The sequence below is a fragment of the Citrus clementina genome, unplaced genomic scaffold (assembly GCF_000493195.1).
Source record: "Citrus clementina cultivar Clemenules unplaced genomic scaffold, Citrus_clementina_v1.0 scaffold_3, whole genome shotgun sequence".
Classification (NCBI taxonomy): Eukaryota; Viridiplantae; Streptophyta; class Magnoliopsida; order Sapindales; family Rutaceae; genus Citrus; species Citrus x clementina.
In genome coordinates this window covers 42,332,929-42,353,805 of record NW_006262339.1, presented here as the reverse complement: position 1 = coordinate 42,353,805, position 20,877 = coordinate 42,332,929, and the positions used below count along the sequence as shown (strand labels likewise).

The window sequence follows — 20,877 nt, the reverse complement described above, 5'->3', positions numbered from 1 at the left end:
AATTATCAAAATTAGATTAGGTTGGATTAGGTTTGCCCGAAGATATAAGCGATTAAATTCACATGCCAACTTTTGATAAATGGAGATTAGGTTGAATCATGGCAGCTAATAAAATAAAGAAAAAATGATTGATATACTCCCAACGTTTAGGAAAAGAGACACAAAACCATCAAATGTTTTAAAAAAAATATTTACAACTCCATTTGTTAATGAAATACATTTTTTAATAGAAATTATATTTTCAAATTGTAATTCCCATTATCACCCTCTAACGTATAAGTCAACATATTGATTTGGACATGTCATAAAAAATTAATTGTTGGTTGTGCAATTTGCCCATACATTTTTAATATGATTAAAAACATGCCCTTACTCATAGATCCAATTTAATTTCCCATTTTTCCAGTTTAACTATTGATTTTTAATCAAATTACAAGAATACCCTTAGTTTCTCCTAAAACCAAATAAATTTAATCCATTATTCAAGAATAATCCTAATTCATTATCTTGTGCATTATTTGTACTAAAAATTTAATCAAACTTCATTTCATTTCATGCTACAAAGATTGTTGATGCCATATCAATAACACAATTCTTTACTGACATGTTAACCATTTAAATTTTCATGATCAAAAGGGGGGAAAAGGACTATCAAAACTGATTATAACAATAATCACTAAATCTTAATAGTACTAATTAGCATGAAGTGAAATAAATTACAATGATAACCATACTATTTAAAAAAAAAAAAGAATCTATTCACAAATTTGAATGACAACTCTGACTTCTAGCTTGTTTAGAGCTTCCTCTCATATATAGTTTGTGTGGTTATTGTTGCATTATCGATCATGCATGATTAGTAAATAAATATAACAACCATAAAGAAGACAAAAACACTTTTAGGCTAACCTGATGGGTGTTAAGTGGCATCAACTAGCATATTTTTGCATGCTATTTTGTTGTGGTCGAAAATGGTGTAATTGCTACATTTTTGCTCGGTGCTAGTGGAGAGGAGTTGGTTGATGGTGGTGGTGTTCGCGAATACATAGTGGAATCCGATGAATGGATAGCGATGATGTCGCACAATTTTTGGTATTTTTCGACGATTTTAGTAGCGAAATGGGGGTGATCTTGGCTGGATTTTGGCGGCTGGCTCTTGTTAACCCCGATGAAGTCTTGATCGACGAAGGAAATAGTGGTGGTCTCAATATGGTGGTCTCGACTAGATTTTGCAGCGATGGTCTCCATTTGACTTGGTGGTGGTTTCACTCTTACAGTAGCGTCGATGAGGCATGAGCAGTGGCACCAACAGCGTAGGGCGGCAACATAAGGACAAGAAAGTGCTAAGAAATAGTGTATGTTAAGGGTTTGTGAATTCGTTTTAGGTTCGTGATATTTCAAAATGGTATAAGGGTTTTTAGGTAAATTTACTTGTTATTAGTACGCAATTACAATATTAAGCTTGTAATGGTTTAAAGAAGTGGATTCTGTTAACAAATGGGGGTGTAAATGTTAAAAAGATTGGCGAGTTTTGTGTTCCTTTGACTAAACATTTGGGGTGTATCAATCTTTTTTCCTATAATTAAATTTTTAATTATTATATTCAAAGATAAATGATTGTGTTTTCATAAACACAAACAAATATGCATATTCCATTATCTTTTATATTTAGATGAGAAAAAAAGAAGAAGAGATTGGCAGTTTCTTCATATAAAATTCAATATATGTTATTTATTTTCCCATTATTTTCATACTATCCAGTTAGCCATTTTACCCCTTTTTTCTTTTAAATATTTTGTGCCAAATGAGTTATTCGATATTATGAAAATAGTATGAGAGTAAGAAATATAGATTAATTTTAGTAGCAAGAAGTTTGTAATCTCCCAAAAAAAAACTAATAAAGAAAACACTCTTGCTAAGAATAACAACTGTAATTTCAACCTTTAGACTTATAATTATCACATTACTCAGTTATTAATATTTATCCCACTATTAATGTTGGTATAGTAATTGGAATAATTAGTATTGAATAAACTATTTCATACAAGGAATTTCTTGATTGATTAGATGATTTTCCTCTTTGTCTATAAGAAATGTGAAACTATTTCTACCTAAAAAAGTACTCACGCATATTCTTTTTTAAAATTTTATGTTGCTAAAACATCCAAGTTAAATTTACAAAAAATGACAAACAATCTCATATTTAACTCTAAGAATTGTGAATATTTTGGTCAGCAACAAACCATCTTTATTAGTTTGGTCAGCATTTCCTTTAGGGGGGGGGGGGGGGGGTAGGTCTCTCGAAGAATTGTGAATATTTTCTTTAATTTCTTAAACTGGACTTCAGATGTATACTTGAGACATATTAGAGTTTAATTTTACATTTATACTATATTTGACTTTGGTTGTATTGTATAAAGAATTGATAGAGTACAAATTTATGTGCAAACTTCCTTTATATGAATTAATATAACATAATTTATTGGTTGGATAAAAATATAAAATAATAAACATAAATTAAGTACATTAAGAGGTACTTAATTCAATCAATTAAATTATTTCACATCAATTTATACAATAATTTGTAACTATATCTTTACTCTTGTGTAATTTTTTTTATTTGTTAAAGATACTATTACCATCAAGCACCAAAAAGATGGAAAACTTTTAATTATGAGATAAATTGAACGCACGAGATGCTAACAGAGGGTTGCATTAAGAAGTTGAAAAATTGGGAATAAAGCTAGAGACATGATGGAGACATTTATGCGAATCAACGACCATCTTTGCCTCCCCCAAGAAATCTGAGTCATATAGAGTCAAAAAGCTTGATAAGTTTCTGAAGCATAACCACCAATTTACATGTTAGAGAAGTTAGGCAGTAAAGATGATTTTACTTGTTTTAATTGGAAAAGTTAGCCACTTGGTCAAAACGATAAGTGGTGAATTACTATCCTTAAAATTAAGTATAATTTAAGAGTAGTATTTTGAGTCCACGTATAACTATGAGGATAGTACTTTAAGTTCATATACACTCAGCCTTAGGGGTGGTAAAAAAGCCCAAGCCAGCTCAAGTCTGTCTGGGCCCATCCTAGATTTGCGGGCTGAGGCCAGACCCTCACCCATGAGGGTCTGGACAAGGGCCCAAAAAAAAAATCCGGACAAAGCCCAAGTCCATTATTTTTTTAAAAAATAATTTTATAAATTAGAATAATATAATTAAAATTGAAAAGTAATTTAAAAATTAAAAAAAAAACTTAAATTCTTAACTTATAAATCAATTATGATTCAATTAATTAAGAGAGCGTTTGAATTAGAAAATTCAGTATTAAAGAAAATTAAAGTTATGAGTTTTTATTTGTTTTATTTATTATTTTAATTTGAAATATTCATTTTCTTTAATTTATCTATGATTGTAATAACTTGTTGATCATTAATTTATTTCAAATTTACAATAATTTTAAAATTTTAAAATAAATAAAGCTCAAGCCCGGTCTAGGCCTGCTGTTTGCCATCCCTACTCAGCCTCTCTCAATTAAGTATGATTGTGTAGAGTTTATTTGTAAATTTATCTCATTTGCGAAATGCGAGTGAGCAGAAACATCCCTCGTTTGTGAGGATTATTTGTCTAAACATGTACTTCATATAATTTAATGTAATAATATAAGTTTTAGTTATATATTTGATTGTAAATATCAGTATAATGATCTGTTCTTATATCAGTTATAAATATCTGTGTAATACAATAATTTAATGCGTAATCAGTATTAAAAAAATTAAGAAAAGTTATGTTTGACAATTATTGTAGCCTTGCAAGTAAGATTTTATAGGTATATCAGATTATCTTAACTTTAATTCGTTATTTGGGAATAAAATTGATTTTTCTTAGCATAGCGAGAAAAAAATATATATTATGAAAATGGGGCTTAATTAATGATTTTATTTTGCTTTTTTTATGGGGGGAAATTTTAAAGTGAGTTGAGGAAAAGTTTGTATTCAGTTTCATTTTCATATATTATTATGCCGAAAGTTTTATTGTATTTTTCTATCAAGCCTATCCAAACAATTTGTAATATAGTCGCCAATATGGCAATCTCAAGAGAAAAAAAAGGTAACGAATAAAGGTAAAGAAAGCGGTGGGCGATATTTTTTAAAATATGATCGGGATATATTAAACAAGTTCTGTTTGGCAAATACGTCAAAGCATTAAACAGGCCCACTCAACGACACAACAGTGCCTTATCCGGTAATATTCCTAATTTCCTATCACTTCCGCCCATCTCGATGAATTGTCTTAATTAATATTTCATTCACAATTGAAAATTTCGAATCAAATTAGTCCCCAGAAGTTGTAAAATGCAGCAATGCACCCATGAGCTATCCATTAACATTAATAATTATTTCATGCAGTGTGCACTTTTGTCAAATTGAATACAGTAATGATGATAGATCTATAAATTCTTTATACAAATTAATTAATGTAGAATAATAATAATAAAAATAATATTGGTAGTTTATAACAATCTATCTATATATCTATATATATATATATATAAAGTTGGGACTTGAGGAGGTAATGTGGTATCATCATTTCTCATCTTTGTATATTCTCTATTATCTAATAAATAGAGAAATTTTCTTTTCGATTTGGCTTTTCATCTTTTCATAATTAATTTGATTGTTATTATACAATAACAATTATGTAAAGATTTTAATGAGGCATATTCTTTGTAATGAACATCCAAGGGGGAGTGTTATAAATTTATTAAAATAAATATAGATGTTCAAAATATACATCTCTTAGTTTCCTCACTATCTCCCATTAGCAACATTTAGCTTCCCTATAACTCCCAATATCTCACAAGGAATTATGATCCATAATTTTTCATTAATTTCATGGAGTGATTATGTAACTATAAAAGGAGAGCTCATCTTTTTGTTTTGTACACACACAATTGGAATGAATAAAATCACTATATAATATATTCTCTCATTTTATTCTTTATCTTGCGTTGCTTCTTTATTTGTATTGTTGGCTAATAGTTTTTTTGTTTTTTATAAGGCTGCCTCATCTTAAAAAAAAATCAATTCATATTTTTTTATCAGTTTCATCAAGTGTAAAGTAAGAAAAAATAATAATACTAAATTCTTTTTTCAAAGTCGCGTGAAGCGCGGTTTTATTTTCTAGTATATATATAAAGCTGGGACTTGAGAAGGTGATGTGGCATCACCATTTGTCATCTTTGTATATTCTCTATTATCTAATAAATAGAGAAATTTTCTTTTACATTTGGCTTTTCATCTTCTCATAATTAATTTGATTGTTATTACACAGTAACAATTATATAAAGGTTTTAATGAGGCATATTCTTTGTAATGAACATCCAAGGGGGAGTGTTATGAATTTATTAAAATAAATAAATATATATATAAAGCTGGGACTTGAGAATGTGATGTGGCATCACCATTTCTCATCTTTGTATATTCTCTATTATCTAATAAATGGATAAATTTTCTTTTAGATTTGGCTTTTCATCTTCTCATAATTAATTTGATTGTTATTACACAATAACAATTATGTAAAGATTTTAATGAGACAATCTTTGTAATGAACATCCAAGAGGGAGTGTTATGAATTTATTAAAATAAATATAGATGCTCATAACATATATTTCTTAGTCTTCCCACTATCTCCCATCAGCAACCTTTAGATTCCTTATAACTCCCACTATCTCACAAGGAATTATGATCCATAATTTTTCATTAATTTCATGGAGTGATTATGTAACTATAAAATGAGAGCTCATCTTTTTGTTTTGTACACACACAATTAGAATGAATAAAATCACTTTATAATATATTCTCTCATTTTATTCTTTATCTTGCGTTTCTTCTTTATTTTTGTTGCTGGCTAATAGCTTTTATATAGATATATAAAGCTGAGACTACAAGAGGTGATGTGACATCACTATTTTTCATCTTTTTATATTTTATATTATATAATAAATAGAGAAATTTTCTTTTAAATTTGACTTTTCATCTTCTCATAATTAATTTAATTGTTATTACACAATAACAATTATGTAAAGATTTTAATGAGACAATCTTTGTAATGAACATCCAAGAGGGAGTGTTATGAATTTATTAAAATAAATATAGATGCTCATAACATATATTTCTTAGTCTTCCCACTATCTCCCATCAGCAACCTTTAGATTCCTTATAACTCTCACTATCTTACAAGGAATTATGATCCATAATTTTTCATTAATTTCATGGAGTGATTATGTAACTATAAAATGAGAGTTCATCTTTTTGTTTTGTACACACACAATTAGAATGAATAAAATCACTCTATAATATATTCTCTCATTTTATTCTTTATCTTACGTTGCTTCTTTATTTGTATTGCTGGCTAATAGTTTTTTTTTTGTTTTTTATAAGGCTGCCTCATCGTAAAAAAAAAATTAATTCATATTTTTTATCAGTTTCATCAAGTGTAAAATAAAAAATAATAATATTAATTTTTTTTTTCAAAACCGCGTGCGCAGTTCTATTTTTTAGTTAAAATAAAAAATTAAATCATCTGGGATGGACAACGCTTAGAACTGTTTGGGTGGATTTGGATACCTTTGTTTGATTGGACCTCTAATTAAAATATCGGAAAATTATAATTGCCGCAAAAAAAAAAAAAAAAGTTACTTACGACGTTGAGGTTGAATTGAACTCGACTAATCCCTCGAGTTTGTCGTGCTTGTCAGTTCCACGACACAAACAATACCCACCGAAGTTCCCAAATTTTACAATCACAGCCACTTGTTAAGCATCTAACACGTCTCTCATAACCTCCACTCCACGTCAGCGTCCGCCTTCCACGAGGCTCGAGCATGTGCATGACACCAAACCTTATGTACGAGCAAAGCTGCTCGACATATAATCCCACGACCGAACCACATCGCAATCACTAAACGGCTGTCGCTTTCACAGCGAACCGAGCTCCGAACCAGCCACCTATTTAATCACAGCTAGAGTACGACTCATCCCGGACCGCAGGTTTGGTCCACCGTGACTAGCTTTTCGTCTATAAGAAAATATATACAATGAGAGAAAAGAAAAGTCCTCCTCGCTGCCGATTCTGCTCCATGCTTTTCATTTAGTTTCTCTTTCTTTCAGTGTTGGAAGTTCTACTTCAGTGACACTGTCAACAGAGCCGCAACAATTTTAACTGAATTGTAATTCACGAAGTGACATTAACGCTTCATGCGTGGCCATACATCACAATCACTGTACGGATTAATAGTTTCATGTTGTTTTTGTTGTCCATTTCTTTTTTGTTCTTTTTTTATTTTCATTTCCTTTTTAATTTGGTTTGATAGAGAGTCTTGGAGATCTTATGTGTCAGTTTTGCAAGCATTGACTTTCAATTTTGAAATTTGAATTCCGATGGAAACGGTTGAATTGCATGGTTTTTGTTTGAAGTTTAGTCTGTTTGGTCGCTGAGAAATCTGAGGAAAAATGAGGAAGGAAATAATTTAAAAGTTTTAGTTGTCGAGAAAGTCAGAAACTTGTTACAGTTTAAACACACTTTATGAGTAACTTGTGTTTCTTTTTTCGACACGGAGGCAACACTGTTAGTTGCAAGTGAGTTCATAATTTAGTCAAAATTGAGTTTTTACCCGTGAGAGATCTGAAGTAATGATGGTTTTGTCGCAGATAAGAACGGCAATCGATCAGTTTTAGTGATGGCGCAGGGTAATTGGGAAGCTGATAAGATGTAAGCACAGCAGTAATTTACATATATGCGTGCGTGTGTGTGTTTTTTCTTTCGTTTCTTGAATTTTTATTATTTTGCGGTGTATGATCATAACTTAATTACAGGCTTGATGTTTATATTCACGATTATTTTTTGAAAAGAAAATTGCATGCTTCTGCAAAAGCTTTTATGACTGAAGGGAAGGTTGCCACAGACCCAGTAGGTAATGTTGTTTTTATTATTTATTTATTTATTAATTTATCTTGATAAAATTTTAAATTTAATTGTTTGCCTTCTTTGTTAGTAGACACGTGTTCATTGTAAAATTTGTTGCTCCGGTTTTTCTCCCATAAATGGTTTAATTAATTAATTAGTTAGAATAATTATAGGTAGAGTGTAATTATGGTTTGCTTGTGCAGCAATTGATGCACCTGGAGGATTTCTCTTTGAATGGTGGTCTGTCTTCTGGGACATATTTATTTCAAGGACGAATGACAAACATTCCGAGAATGCAGCGGCTTACATAGAGGTATCTCCACCTGCCATGATTAGATTCGATCCCTAAGGTGTCTTTGTTCGTATTATGTTAATTGTCGTTTACTTTGTTTGTTTTTTAGTGGTTTGTCCATTCTTTTACATGAAATGGTTTGTTTTCATGAAAATTAGACGCAGCAGATTAAAACAAGGGAGCAACAACAGCTACAAATGCAGCAGCTGCAATTCATGCAACACCGTAATGCTCAACTGCAACGGAGGGATCCTAATCATCCTTCTCTTGGTGGTTCTGTGAGTGCATTAAATTCTGAAGGAATGATGGGGCAGCCATCAGCCAGCGTCTTGGCCATGAAAATGTATGAAGAACGTACAAAACACCCTCATTCCATGGATTTAGATACATCACCTGCTCTAATGGATGCCAATAAGATGGCTCTTCTCAAAGCAACTACCAATCCTCAGGGGTAAAATTTACTCGGCTCTATCTGAACTTGTGCTTCAGTTTCCTATTTAACCTGGTTGGAGACAAGTGTAAATTATTCACTTCTGTGGTTCATATTGTTAATTCAGCCAGTTGGCACAAGGTAGTTCTGGGAACATTGCTGCAGCTATGCAGCGAATCCAAGGACGGACAACTTTAACCTCTGTAATTACTTGCCCTAAATGCGCACCTTATTTTTCCACTTACTATTTTTGTTTTCCCAATATTTAGTGCTTCTTCCTTAGTTATGCTTAAATGAAGAATGTTTTGAGTTTGTAGGATATCAAAAGTGAAGTTAACTTGGGAGCAACACAAAAAAGTTTGCCTATGGATCCTTCATCTATGTATGGACAGGCAATGTTGCAGCCGAAATCTGTACTAGGCAGTTCAGGTAAAATGACACGACCCTACGGTTGGAATCAGAACCAGTGCTTTGTTTTTGGGTAAATACATGGTTCATTTTCCGGTCATTGACTCATTTCTTTGGTATTCATTTTCGAAACAGTTATTGTTAAATGCTGTCTAATTATTTATGAAACATTTATTGTTTTTGCTGTTAAAATTGTTAAATGCTCTCCCGTCAGGATTGAATCAAGGTGTCGCTGGTCTTCCTTTGAAGGGTTGGCCTCTAATTGTAAGTTGTACATCACTTGCACCATCTTTAATATTTGATTCTTATATTTGGCTTCTTGTGAGTGCTTGACTACGGATTTTACCCAATTGTATAGGGACCTGATCAGTTAAGACCAGGATTGGGTATGCAAGTACAGAAACCTAATATGCAGATGCATAATCAATTTCTTCTAGCATCACAACAGCCACAGCAGGTCTTGGCACAGGGACAACCACCAAATAACCTTCGAAATTCAACTAGCTATGGAGATATGGATCCTCGTAATTTTTGCCAGTTGACTAGGGGAAACATGAACGTGAAAGATGGTCAATCTACCAGAAATGATGGATCAATATGCTCCCCAGTCCAATCAAGTTCACCCAAGGTTTGGATGTTATATTAGCCCACAATCTCACAAAGAATAGTTGTTCTACATATAGAACACACACTTAATATGGTTGATGCCAAAGGTTTAAGACTCTTGGTAAACTAGGGGTTCGGAAAATGAAGGCTGAAATTTGAAGTAATAGTATATTGAAACAGCTAAAAAGATAGCGGAGAAAGAGGTTTGGAAAGGAAAACCTAACCTTACACCGAATTCGCTAATATGCTCATGCCTTTGCATGCTTGTATACTGCTACCTCAACTTTTGTATGGACCTGCTCAACTGCTGGAATGACCTTTTATAACTTGTGTGTAAATGTGTCCTCGGATCCCTGCTTTATTTTTCCTAATGGTGTCTTTTATGAATTTGAGTCCAGCATCAATTATTATTGTTGTCATGTTGCTCGGGGCGTCTCCTGTCTTTCTGTGCAACTAGTGATTGGGGATTTACTAATATTTTACTGGTTGAAACCTTTACTTCTTACTTTTTGTTGGTTGTTAAAACAGATGAAGGTGGCTCAGATGCAACATTCTTCCTCTCAACACCAGGATCAATTGCAGCAACAGCAGCCGCAACAACTGCCACAAGTTGTAGTTATTAACAATTTAATTACTTTTAGCTGAAATGCAAGCTGCTTAAGGGCAAACTGCTTTTACTACTGTAGAACTGTTATTGCCATCATTTTTTATTTTATACTTAAAAGTAAGTATACTATTTGGGACATTTGGGATTGAACTAATCAACTTAAATGATTGCTTGTGCTGCAGGGTAACAGAAAAAGAAAAAACTCTTCTTCAGGAGCTGCCAATAGTACTGGCACTGGAAATACAGTGGGTCCTTCACCTAATTCTCCTCCATCAACACACACTCCAGGCGATGGAATAACTACTCCAACCAGCATGCAGCATGTTAACAACATGCACAAAACCTTGATGATGAATGGTTCAGAGGGAACAGGAAGTCTTGCGTCAGCTTCCAATCTGTTGGTGCGCCTTTTAGATTTTATATTTGGCCTATTTTCATGCCCTTTATTTATTCATGTAGAAAGTGCGGAAAAATATTGATTAAGTGCCCAAATTTGAAATTAAGGGATATAATTTTCAATCTTTTATTAAAGTATACGACCTTTTTAATGTATATGCTAATAGTATTCATAGTTGTGGTAAAGAGCTTACCTTTTCATTGAGTTATCAGTTAAAAGGACATGTTTGAGTTATTAAATTTGTCAAAATATATTTGTTTGTTGTTACTTTAAAGTAGAACTTACAAAACTAAGATTCTAACAATGTCAATTTTTTGTGCCAGGAAGACATAGACCGATTTGCAGATGTGGGTTCTATAGATGAAAATATGGAATCTTTACTCTCACATGATGGAGGTGATGGGAGAGAATTGTATGGAACACTAAAACACAGTCCTGAGCACCAAAAGCAGCCCACTAAAGGTGCCATAATAGCATTGTAATTGGGCAGAGTTGATATGACTGTTTGCTTAATATTGTAGCTAGATCATTTTCTCTTTTCCAGGTTTTACTTTTTGTGAGGTGGGCTGCATACGGTCGAGAAATAGCAAGGTTACTTGCTGTCATTTTTCTTCAGATGGAAAGTTGCTGGCCAGTTCTGGACATGACAGGAAGGTAAAGTGTCATAAAGATTATACACCATGCCTCAGGAAAATATCACAGCAAGGTGAACATGATGGATGATGGATCCTCCTTCCCGTCATTCTGTTCCCTTTTGGTTTTACTTGATACATACACTGCTTTTACCTTCCCCACCAACCCCCCCCCCCCCCCCCCCCCCCCCCCCCCAATCAAACATGTGAACTAGCATGATCGGCTGTTGCTTCTTACTTCTGGTTCTCTTCTTTTTCTCGAACCAGAAGTGGAATTGAATTTAAGTTAGATTATAGCCACCCGTACCTAAGATGATTTTGACTTGCTCCTTTACGCTATAGGCTGTCCTTTGGAACATGGATACATTGCAAACAGAGAGCACTCCTGAAGACCATAAATCAGTTGTCACAGATGTTCGCTTTAGGCCGAATTCATCTCAGCTGGCAACAGCTTCAGTTGATAAATCTGTACGACTTTGGGACGCAGCCAATGTAAGTTTCTTTGCCTCCTCCTGCTAGAAGCTTGTGTCTTTCTTAGCTATTTGTACTGTAGACCAGAGTAATGGTCTTTTCAGCTAACATGTTTCATTGGCAGTTGTTTGTCCATTATATGATATTACTTCATGCTGTATTTGTTCTTTCTGTACTGCTATGTGGTGAAGTCATAAAGTGTGTTTTGGCAGCCGAACTTTTGTTTGCAAGCATATACGGGGCACAGTTCGCCAATTATGTCCCTTGACTTCCACCCTAAGAAAACCGATCTTTTTTGTTTTTGTGACAATGACAATGAAATTCAATACTGGAGTATCAATCCATTCTTGTGCACTCATATCACCAAGGTTGGCTACACTATTTTTTTTTTTTTTTCCTTCCCTAACTGTCTAAGCTAAGCTGGATGGATTTTCTTTAAATAAAAACTATCAACCCCGCATTGATCGATCCAGGGAGGCACTGCTCAAGTGAGGTTTCAACCAAGAATTGGACAATTGTTGGCAGCGGCATCAGATAAAGTAGTTTCCATCTTTGATATTGAAACTGACAGGCAAACACACTCATTGCAGGTATCGGTTGTTTTAAATAGTAATTTGGTCATGATTGTGTGATAAGATAAAGCAATACCATTGTATTTGATAGTTTTCTTCATTAAAACTGTCTACTTATTTTCAGGGACACGCTGAATTGGTAAACTACATATGCTGGGATACAAATGGAGATTATTTGGCATCTGTCAGTCAAAACTTGGTAAAAGTTTGGTCAATGGCCTCAGGGGAGTGCATTCAAGAGCTCAGCTCGAATGGGAACCAGTTTCATTCTTGTGTTTTTCACCCAAGTTATTCTACTCTTTTGGTTGTTGGAGGAATCTCGGTAAATCTTTAAAGTCTTCTTGGGTTATTTTGCTAGTATAGAGTTATAGACGTTGCCATAAAAGCAGGGATGTTTTTAGTGGTGATTGTCTTTTTCCCCAAAATGTTTTTCACAATCGCATCCATTGCTGAGAACACGTTAGTTTGTTTAGATGCATTGTTAGTATATGCATGGTAGTGGTAACCATTCATATTTCTGCTTCACATTCACTTGGCTATCAAATGGAAGGTTTTCAGTCTCTTTTCGAATATGAAAGCATTCATATGAACTTCACAGAAAACTTGTTTACCACATACTTTAGAATCACTCTTATCCCAGTATTTTGGAACTTAATCAATGGAACCTTTTAGTTCTGTCAGCGTAGTATGTGAACTGAGGTTGTATCAGCGAGTCCATTTGTTATCCTAGAGGATAGTGGGTTTCATCAGGTTGTTATGCCTGTCTTTTCAAGTATATAATATTTCTTAGGTTGTTAAGTGAGTCATTTCAAGTATATAATATTTTCATAAGTTACGTTGGATATATTACTAATTCCTTCATTGTTTCTTTAACCGTTTGAGCAGTCTTTGGAGCTGTGGAACATGGCTGAGAATAAGAGTATGACAATCGCAGCTCATGAGAATATAATCTCAGCGCTCGCGCAGTCACCTGTCACGGGAATGGTGGCCTCTGCAAGTCATGACAGCTCCGTTAAGCTATGGAAATAAGTCCAAGTCGTACGGTGGTAAATAATACCCTATTTTGTTGGAGCTTCCTGCTAATTTGCATAAATTTGTGAAGCAGGAAGAGCAAAATGAGGGTGGTCTAATAAAGTACTCCCTAAGTATGAGAATTAGAAATGTTTTACAGTATCAAATGGACGCTTTGAAATTTTCCCTTCCCTTAGTGTAGTTGAAGAGGTTGGAGGTTGTCTGCTGTAGTGGTAAAAGAGTGTGTAGCTAGCATATTTTGCATTGGCTAATGGCCATATGGCTATATGGTTCATGGTTTACTATTAGCTGTGTTGGGTTTGCTTCTTAGTCACGCAAATCGTATTTGATTCAACCAGCAACTGTATAGATAGATAATGAAGCGTTCCCCTTTTCCAAAATTACGTTTTAGTTAAAAATGAGCTAACGGTGATTGGTTCAAACAAAATTTATCCATTAAACCCAATCAGATAAGGTGAGGTGAAAACGAATTACGTTTCCTGTTTCCAACATTAAAGATTCCATCCCCATATCAATAATTTCATTTCATCAAGACGATAAAGGCTGCCTCTGTCAATTGCTCATCCGCTAACGAGACAAGAGTAAACACCGTCAAATCCGTTGTGTGATATCCTAAAGTACACGTGTACGACTGCACTTGCACCGCACCGAACCGTTCGTCATCCACCTGACGGGATTCTCTCATTTGTCTCTTCCTCTATTTCTACTGATCGATAGTACTCCGTTAAAGTACTTTCAAAAATGGAGGATCAGACCGTCCTCACCGTTAAGTCTAATGCCGAACCGGAGAAAATCTCCCACTCGTTCCGTTGTTGTATTTGTTTGTAAGTTGTTTCAGAAACTATTACTTATTTTAATTATTAAAAGATGTTATGAGCTGCGATGGATATGATTTGCTCTTGCACATTAATTACTTAATAACTGTGAATATGATTTTTTTTTATTTTACTTGTATTTGCAGGGATCTTCTGTACAAACCGATAGTGCTATGTAAGTTAATTGTTAGTTTCTGTGAAGACAAGTGAGATATTAAAATTTTTGTTTTCTTTGAACTTTTAATTTGTCTCTTCTCTTTGGTGGCAGCTTGTGGTCACATTTCATGTTTCTGGTGTGTCCATAGATCGATGAATGGGCTACGTGAGTCACACTGTCCAATTTGTAGGCGCCCATATAATCACTTCCCAAGCATTTGTGTGATGCTTCATCGGTTGCTTTTGAAGATGTATCCGATTGCTTATAAGATGAGGGAAATAGAGATCCTAGGTAAAAGTTCACATTTTTCTCATGTATATTATGACTTGCATACAAATTTCAATGCATGCACTATTACACATTATGAAAACATTCTTTACATATATCTGTCTCGTATGTGGTCTCTTTAACTCTTTTCTTGGACATTAGATTCTGTGTAGACGGTTTGCAAATAAATTTATGGTGCCCATCACTTGTGAATGCAATCCCCAGGACGTAATACTATCTAATCACCTGGTGTTTTAATTGAAATTTTTGCCTTGGCAAGTCACTGATAAAAAATATCCAGACTGCTATAGATGACTTAGGCTTACTAATTGCCATTTGAAAGCTTATGGCTGTACCAGTTAGCCTCTAGTAAGGCAATTGAATCCATTAAATTGTTTCACTAATCGTTTTGCGTCTTAATGTTCCAGAGGATGAAAGGAGATATGACTTCTTCTCACCACAGCTTGATAACCATGCATGTGGACCACTTGTTGATAACGAATGTCATCATCTGAATGATTCCATGCAATTCTCTGGAATATTTTGTGGATCCTCTAGTAAAACGGGGAGTCATGAAAATATGGAGCAATTGCAGCCTGTTTCAGTGGCTATGAAGAATGGCACAAGTGAACAATCCTCTATTGAGGGTATTACGGTTGCGGGAAAAAAATTGCCTCCAAATGAGCTCAATGATAACTGTAAGCAGATCTCGATTGTTGATGTACTATGTACTGCATGCAAGCAACTGCTTATTCGTCCTGTGGTTCTCAACTGTGGCCATGGTATGCTTGTACACCTTACTTAAATTAGCCCACTTATTACATTTCCATTATCTTCCTGGGAAATGAAATTAACGTTTTATGATTACTCATTCATTGTATTTCTCTTTTTTTGTTTTTTTAGTTTATTGCGAAACTTGTATCATCACACCAACTGTTCAGCAGCTTAAGTGTGAAGTTTGTCAATGTCTGAATCCTAATGGATTTCCAAAAGTATGTTTGGAGCTTGATCAGTTTCTGGAGGAACAATTTTCTAAAGAATATGCCTTGAGAAGAGATGTTATATTGAATCATGAATTTGCAACTATGTGTATGTCTCAATGCACAGTAAATTCGTTATACTTATACCAGTGTGTGTATTCATTAAATTTATCTATGATGTTGTAAAAGTAGATGTTATTCAGAGTTAATTGGCCCTACCATTCAGCATATATTAGGACTTGTTAGTTACGCTGGTATGTGTTTTCAGGTTCCATGGGAGCTGGAAAATCAGGTTTCATCTCTTCCTCTGGAGCCAAAGGAGAGCATTCATCATGGTTGGCTGACGCTCATTCAAAAGTTCATGTTGGAGTTGGTTGTGATTCCTGTGGGGTAAATTTTCTAGCCCTCTTGTTTCTAATGTGCATACCAATTCTGTTTTTTTATCAGTATGAACCTATGAGTATCAACTGCCATGAAGCTTCTTTTGTTTGCCATATCAGTTTTGGGTAGTATCTATGAAAAACAGTGTTCCTGCTGAAATGCTAGCACATGAACGCAGTTAATGCTTAATGACAATTACTTAGACATTATAATAGTGTCCATCTATTTTTGCTTGAATCTAGATCCCTTGGAAAATTCTTTCTAGCCTTTTAAATGTTGGAGAAACAGAGATAATATGTTTATAATTATTTTGTTGCTATTAGACCTTTTCATGGCTAGTAACAGAACTCTATATACTTCTGCTTACATATCTAAAATGAAAAATGTTAATAACATGATTATGAATTTCCTGTGTGTAAATGTCACTGAGAGTTGCTGTGATTGGCAAATCGTATTAATGTTCAACGCTGATGTAATTATTTGATCAATTGGTAGATTCCGCTCTGTATTGCTCAACGCTTCAGCTGCCGGTGTGCATTGTCCTTTGAGTGCCTTCATATGCTTGATATTGAGAAATATTTGCAGTTATTTACAGTTTTATGCACTGGTTCCTGCTTTTTTCATTTGGGCGGGGGGCATTGAGAAGTCCTTTGTTCCATTTTCTGCTCCCCTTTGTAGTGGCCTCTCTCTTCTTTTACCTGGATCACAGTCCTGCATAACTTTATGGACAAGGATCCTCTCCTTTTCTTTTTTATTTTCTCCTTGCCTATCCTTGTATAAGGAGCTGCTAAGAGTGAGTTTTGTATTTGTTTTTTCACTTTATTTACAATCAAGCCAGGTTTTTTTTAAAAAAAAACAAAAAAAACTAGATAATGAAGGTAAGGAGAGGCAAGGAGAAGAAAGGAGAGGGTCTTAATCCAATTTTTTTTTTTTTTTTTTTACCTTTCCCTTGCTGGTTCTTAAACATGTAACTTATGGTTTTGCACTGAGTGGGAATTGTCTAGCATGCTGCATGTCGTCAGGTGACTAGTAGACAAATGTAAACGATGGTTGACGGATAATCTTTTTTGAGTCAGTTGTCTCAAAATATTCCATATTTTGACTCAAAATACTTGCAGCAGAGTCACATTCAATTCTTTATCCACAGATGTATCCAATATTTGGGGATGGATACCGATGCAAAGATTGTAAGGAAGCCAGTGGCTTCGATCTTTGCAGGGATTGCTACATTACTCGCTCTAAGCTTCCAGGACGATTCAATCAACAGCATACCCCAGAACACAGGTTGGAGCTTGTGGAATCAAGCATTTTCTTTGATATGATGATGAGATATGTGACCGGACAAAGAGAGGATAGATCTGCCGCTGTTGTTCGCGCTGATGATGTTTTTGAAGAAAATGGATCTCCCGCCACTTTACCTGATAATGCTCAGGAGAGCGCCAGCGGTGCTTTAACAACTCCCACAACCAATTCTGATAACTTGACTGATCAGAATAACACGGATTCCGCCAGTTAAACATTGAAACACAGAGTACTCCAAAGGGCATTCTTTGGCTGGAGAGATGGGCTTGGACAATATTTGCTCCCTGATACTGCAAAACCAGGCAGGGATATTGAAGGTACACATAAATCTGTCTTGCGTAGTCTCCGCTGCAATTCCTATTGGTTCGAGCTTTTGGAGGGCCTTTGTGGTCACTCTTGTCTTTGTATAGATCTTTGGCAACAGGCAAGTTGTCAATTGTAGCATGCTTTGAACCATGTGAAAGGCTTTACTTCTGCCTGGATTATTTATACAACTACGGCTCACGCTGGAGCCTCTAGTCTTGTTACTCTTGTACAGCTTCAAGCACTTGGTTTAATTATTGCACTCATGGAGGTGTGTGGGGATCAATCTTAGGAAGCAAGTGAACAGAACAATGTATTTTGGGAATGAAAGTAAAAAGTTATTAATAATCGCTGTCGACCTCAAAAAGCCAGATGTCCTTTAGACTTAATTGAATGTTTGGGGCCCATCTTCCAGTTCAATTCGTTCAAGGGATGGTTATTCTTAGAATATAGTCTTTTTCGACCATTTATTCAAGGTATTCATATGGATATTTCCTCTGGCACATCCTAAATTAAAATTAAAAAAAGAAAATTAATTTGTTAATTAGCTTATTATTATTAATATATATATATATATATATATATATTACCGTAACAGATATTCCGCTGCCACTGCTGACTAATCCATCCCACGTTGTGCATGATTCAGTTGATTCTTCTCCACCACCACACCACGTGTCCAATCCGAGTCAACGCCCTCTTCGTCCAACTCACCTTTCAATTTTGACACTCTGCATTGCATGCACATTGTTGGCAATCTCTTATTCATTAGCTCTGGATCTCTCATTGGCTTGGCCCGAACGTCTCTTGCTCTCTCTGCGTCATATTTTGGAACATGGGCATATTTTCAACCTCTCACTTACAGTTTCACCAAAAATTTATCGGAAAAGTTTTGGTGTTTCTGAAGCACTATTTTTTACCGTTCATTACTTTTGTCTCGCGTATACTTAAATTAATTATGATAATTTGCATACATATATGATAAGAAGTGAATAATTAGAGTCCAAGATCACCAAAGACATTCTTATTCAAATGGGATCTTACTTTAATATTAAAGAGTGGCTTCTTCCTATTCCGATAATATTATAAATTTTTTATATTATTATTATTATTATTATTGAAGAGAGAGAAATATTAAAACATTACCAAAACACTCTTCTAAGAGTATCACAAAAAGGCTTTTAAAATAAGATTTTATTTATTATTTAAAGAGTCTTTTAGAGCATTCAATCTAGTATTTTTTTATTTTTTATCTTATCATTCTTGAAGGGAGAGATATATTATAATTGTTATTATTTTGGTGGAAGAAAAAACTTAATTAAAACAATATAAACTTATTTTTATTAGAGTCTTTTGGGAGGACCTTATTTTTCTCCACTTCTATTTCCCACATAAGTAAACAAATAAATATTTAAAGAAACAAATGAGTAGAGTTTCATAAAATCACCAAAAGACTCTTTATTTAAGATTTTATTACTTATTTGAATATCCACATTAACAAAAAAAATGACTCTAAAGACTCTTCAAATGAGATTATTTAAATAAAATTATCTTGAGATTATTTAAATAGAATTATCTTTCTCTGTCTTCAATATTTAATTGTATTATTGAAAAAGTATAGGATGTATATATTAAGAAAAAGCTTATCTTTTCATTTTTCCATTTGCCACGTAGATAAGTAAATAAGCACTTGAAAAGTAAAATTATATATATGAGTCTTTTAGTGATGATCTTAACACACCTTAAGCCAAAAGGAAAAATATATATTCATTTTTTTAGTCCGTGTTTGTTTATATTTACAATTAATTTAAGTCTAATAATTTTTCAATCAAAGATGGGCTAAAAGACCAAAAAGAAAAAGAATATAGACTTCAATATAGTGTATTTTATCGTATAGTATATTGAAATTTTTTTATTTTTTAGATTGTCCCTATCTTTAATATGGTCAGAGATTTGTTATTGGAGGCTCACTTAATTTAAATGAATCCATACAAATACTTTTTAAATTAGGGATCTCTAGCTATATTAAAGTCAGGAATGAGTTAAAAGACAATATATATATATAAGCTAATACACTGTATTTTTGTCATTTAGTGTGTTAAAATATGTGTTTTTTTATATTTTAGTTTATCCCTGATTTTAATATAATTAGATATCTCTAATGAAAAGGCATATTATTATTATTATATATACCCAAGTGTGTTTATACATGGACGTTGTATTAATACAGTTCCAGTCCACACAATAGAATTCAAATCGAAATAATGGCTCTTATTCTAATTATGATCATCCTATTTTCTTTTCCCATCATCTTTCTTTTGCTTCTTCTCCAAAAACAAAGAAGTGTTGTTCGTTCGCCACTATGCCCTTCTGGAATCCCTATAATTAGTAACATCCACCAATTTGATACCTCAAACCGTGCACTTCATTTATATAATCTTTCTAAACAATATGATCCCATCATGTCCCTACGTCTTAGTTCTATACAAACCCTAGTCATTTCTTCCGCAAAAGTTGCTAAAGAGGCCTTTAAAACTCACGATCTTAATTTTTCAAACAGGCCAATTTTGCTTGGCCCTCAAGCTTTATCTTACAATTACTTGGATGTTGCTCTACGCCGCTTATCGGTTACTGGACAGAGACGAGGACAAGATTTGTCACCCATCATTGTTAACTCCAATGATGAGATTTCCCACATGCGCTTGAAAAGATATCAAATTCATCTTCTCTTTCAAAACCCATCAACGTAAGTGAAATAACGATGATGCTTGTACGTAACATTATTTTCAGCGTTGATTTTAGCAAGAGGTTCGAAGATGACGAAGGTATGGCAGGTAAAAGCAGCAGGTTCGATTCTTTAATTGTGGAAACTCAGGCCATGCATGGCGGGGAGCATGTTTCTCAAAGATTGTTTGCCGTCCAAGAGTTGGCTCGATAAACTCACAGGGATGAAACGTCGCCTCACGAAGAATTTCAATGACTGTGATATACATTTTATCGACAACTCCTCAACCAGCATTTGGATCCAAACGACGTTCAAAACTTGATGATGATGATCATGAGCAAGAAGCGGACTTCATTGATGTTTTACTTGTTGAGATGAAAATTGATCCAACCATGGATCTTATCAAAGCACTCATCGTGGTACTACTTAATCTTTCTATTTTTATTTCTCAGAAATTATTCAAAGGCCCCTGTCATCTCACCAGGCGGCGGTGGAACTACTTGTCCAAGTCGAAATTTAAAAAAGAAAGAA

At 34.0% G+C, this 20,877-nt stretch overlaps 2 protein-coding genes across 9 annotated transcripts; both read left to right on the top strand.

Annotated features, from left to right (window-relative positions):
* Positions 1-7,056: 7,056 nt before the first annotated feature.
* On the top strand, positions 7,057-13,697 carry LOC18048181 (transcriptional corepressor LEUNIG_HOMOLOG). 7 transcript variants are annotated; one of them, XM_024189904.1, is made up of 18 exons: positions 7,057-7,232; positions 7,714-7,774; positions 7,879-7,976; positions 8,173-8,282; positions 8,420-8,712; positions 8,819-8,894; positions 9,009-9,120; positions 9,314-9,363; positions 9,458-9,727; positions 10,234-10,314; positions 10,495-10,713; positions 11,033-11,171; positions 11,254-11,363; positions 11,684-11,833; positions 12,025-12,180; positions 12,286-12,402; positions 12,509-12,706; positions 13,270-13,697. In XM_024189904.1, exons 2-18 carry the CDS (start codon positions 7,743-7,745, stop codon positions 13,411-13,413), a joined length of 2,355 nt encoding a protein of 784 aa, XP_024045672.1. In that variant the 5' UTR covers positions 7,057-7,232; positions 7,714-7,742; the 3' UTR covers positions 13,414-13,697. The 7 variants fall into 7 exon arrangements, with proteins under 7 accessions (XP_024045672.1, XP_006443612.1, XP_024045670.1 ...); XM_006443549.2 differs by having other exon boundaries at positions 7,057-7,286; XM_024189902.1 differs by having other exon boundaries at positions 7,057-7,306; positions 7,915-7,976.
* A 94-nt stretch (positions 13,698-13,791) lies between these two features.
* On the top strand, positions 13,792-17,845 carry LOC18048180 (E3 ubiquitin-protein ligase PRT1). 2 transcript variants are annotated; one of them, XM_006443548.2, is made up of 7 exons: positions 13,792-14,240; positions 14,378-14,406; positions 14,500-14,679; positions 15,084-15,437; positions 15,559-15,744; positions 15,904-16,025; positions 17,164-17,845. In XM_006443548.2, the coding sequence occupies exons 1-7, from the start codon at positions 14,158-14,160 to the stop codon at positions 17,530-17,532; spliced, it is 1,323 nt and encodes a 440-aa protein (XP_006443611.1). In that variant the 5' UTR covers positions 13,792-14,157; the 3' UTR covers positions 17,533-17,845. The 2 variants fall into 2 exon arrangements, with proteins under 2 accessions (XP_006443611.1, XP_024045675.1); XM_024189907.1 differs by lacking the exon at positions 17,164-17,845 and adding an exon at positions 16,512-17,155.
* The last annotated feature ends 3,032 nt before the right edge of the window (positions 17,846-20,877 follow it).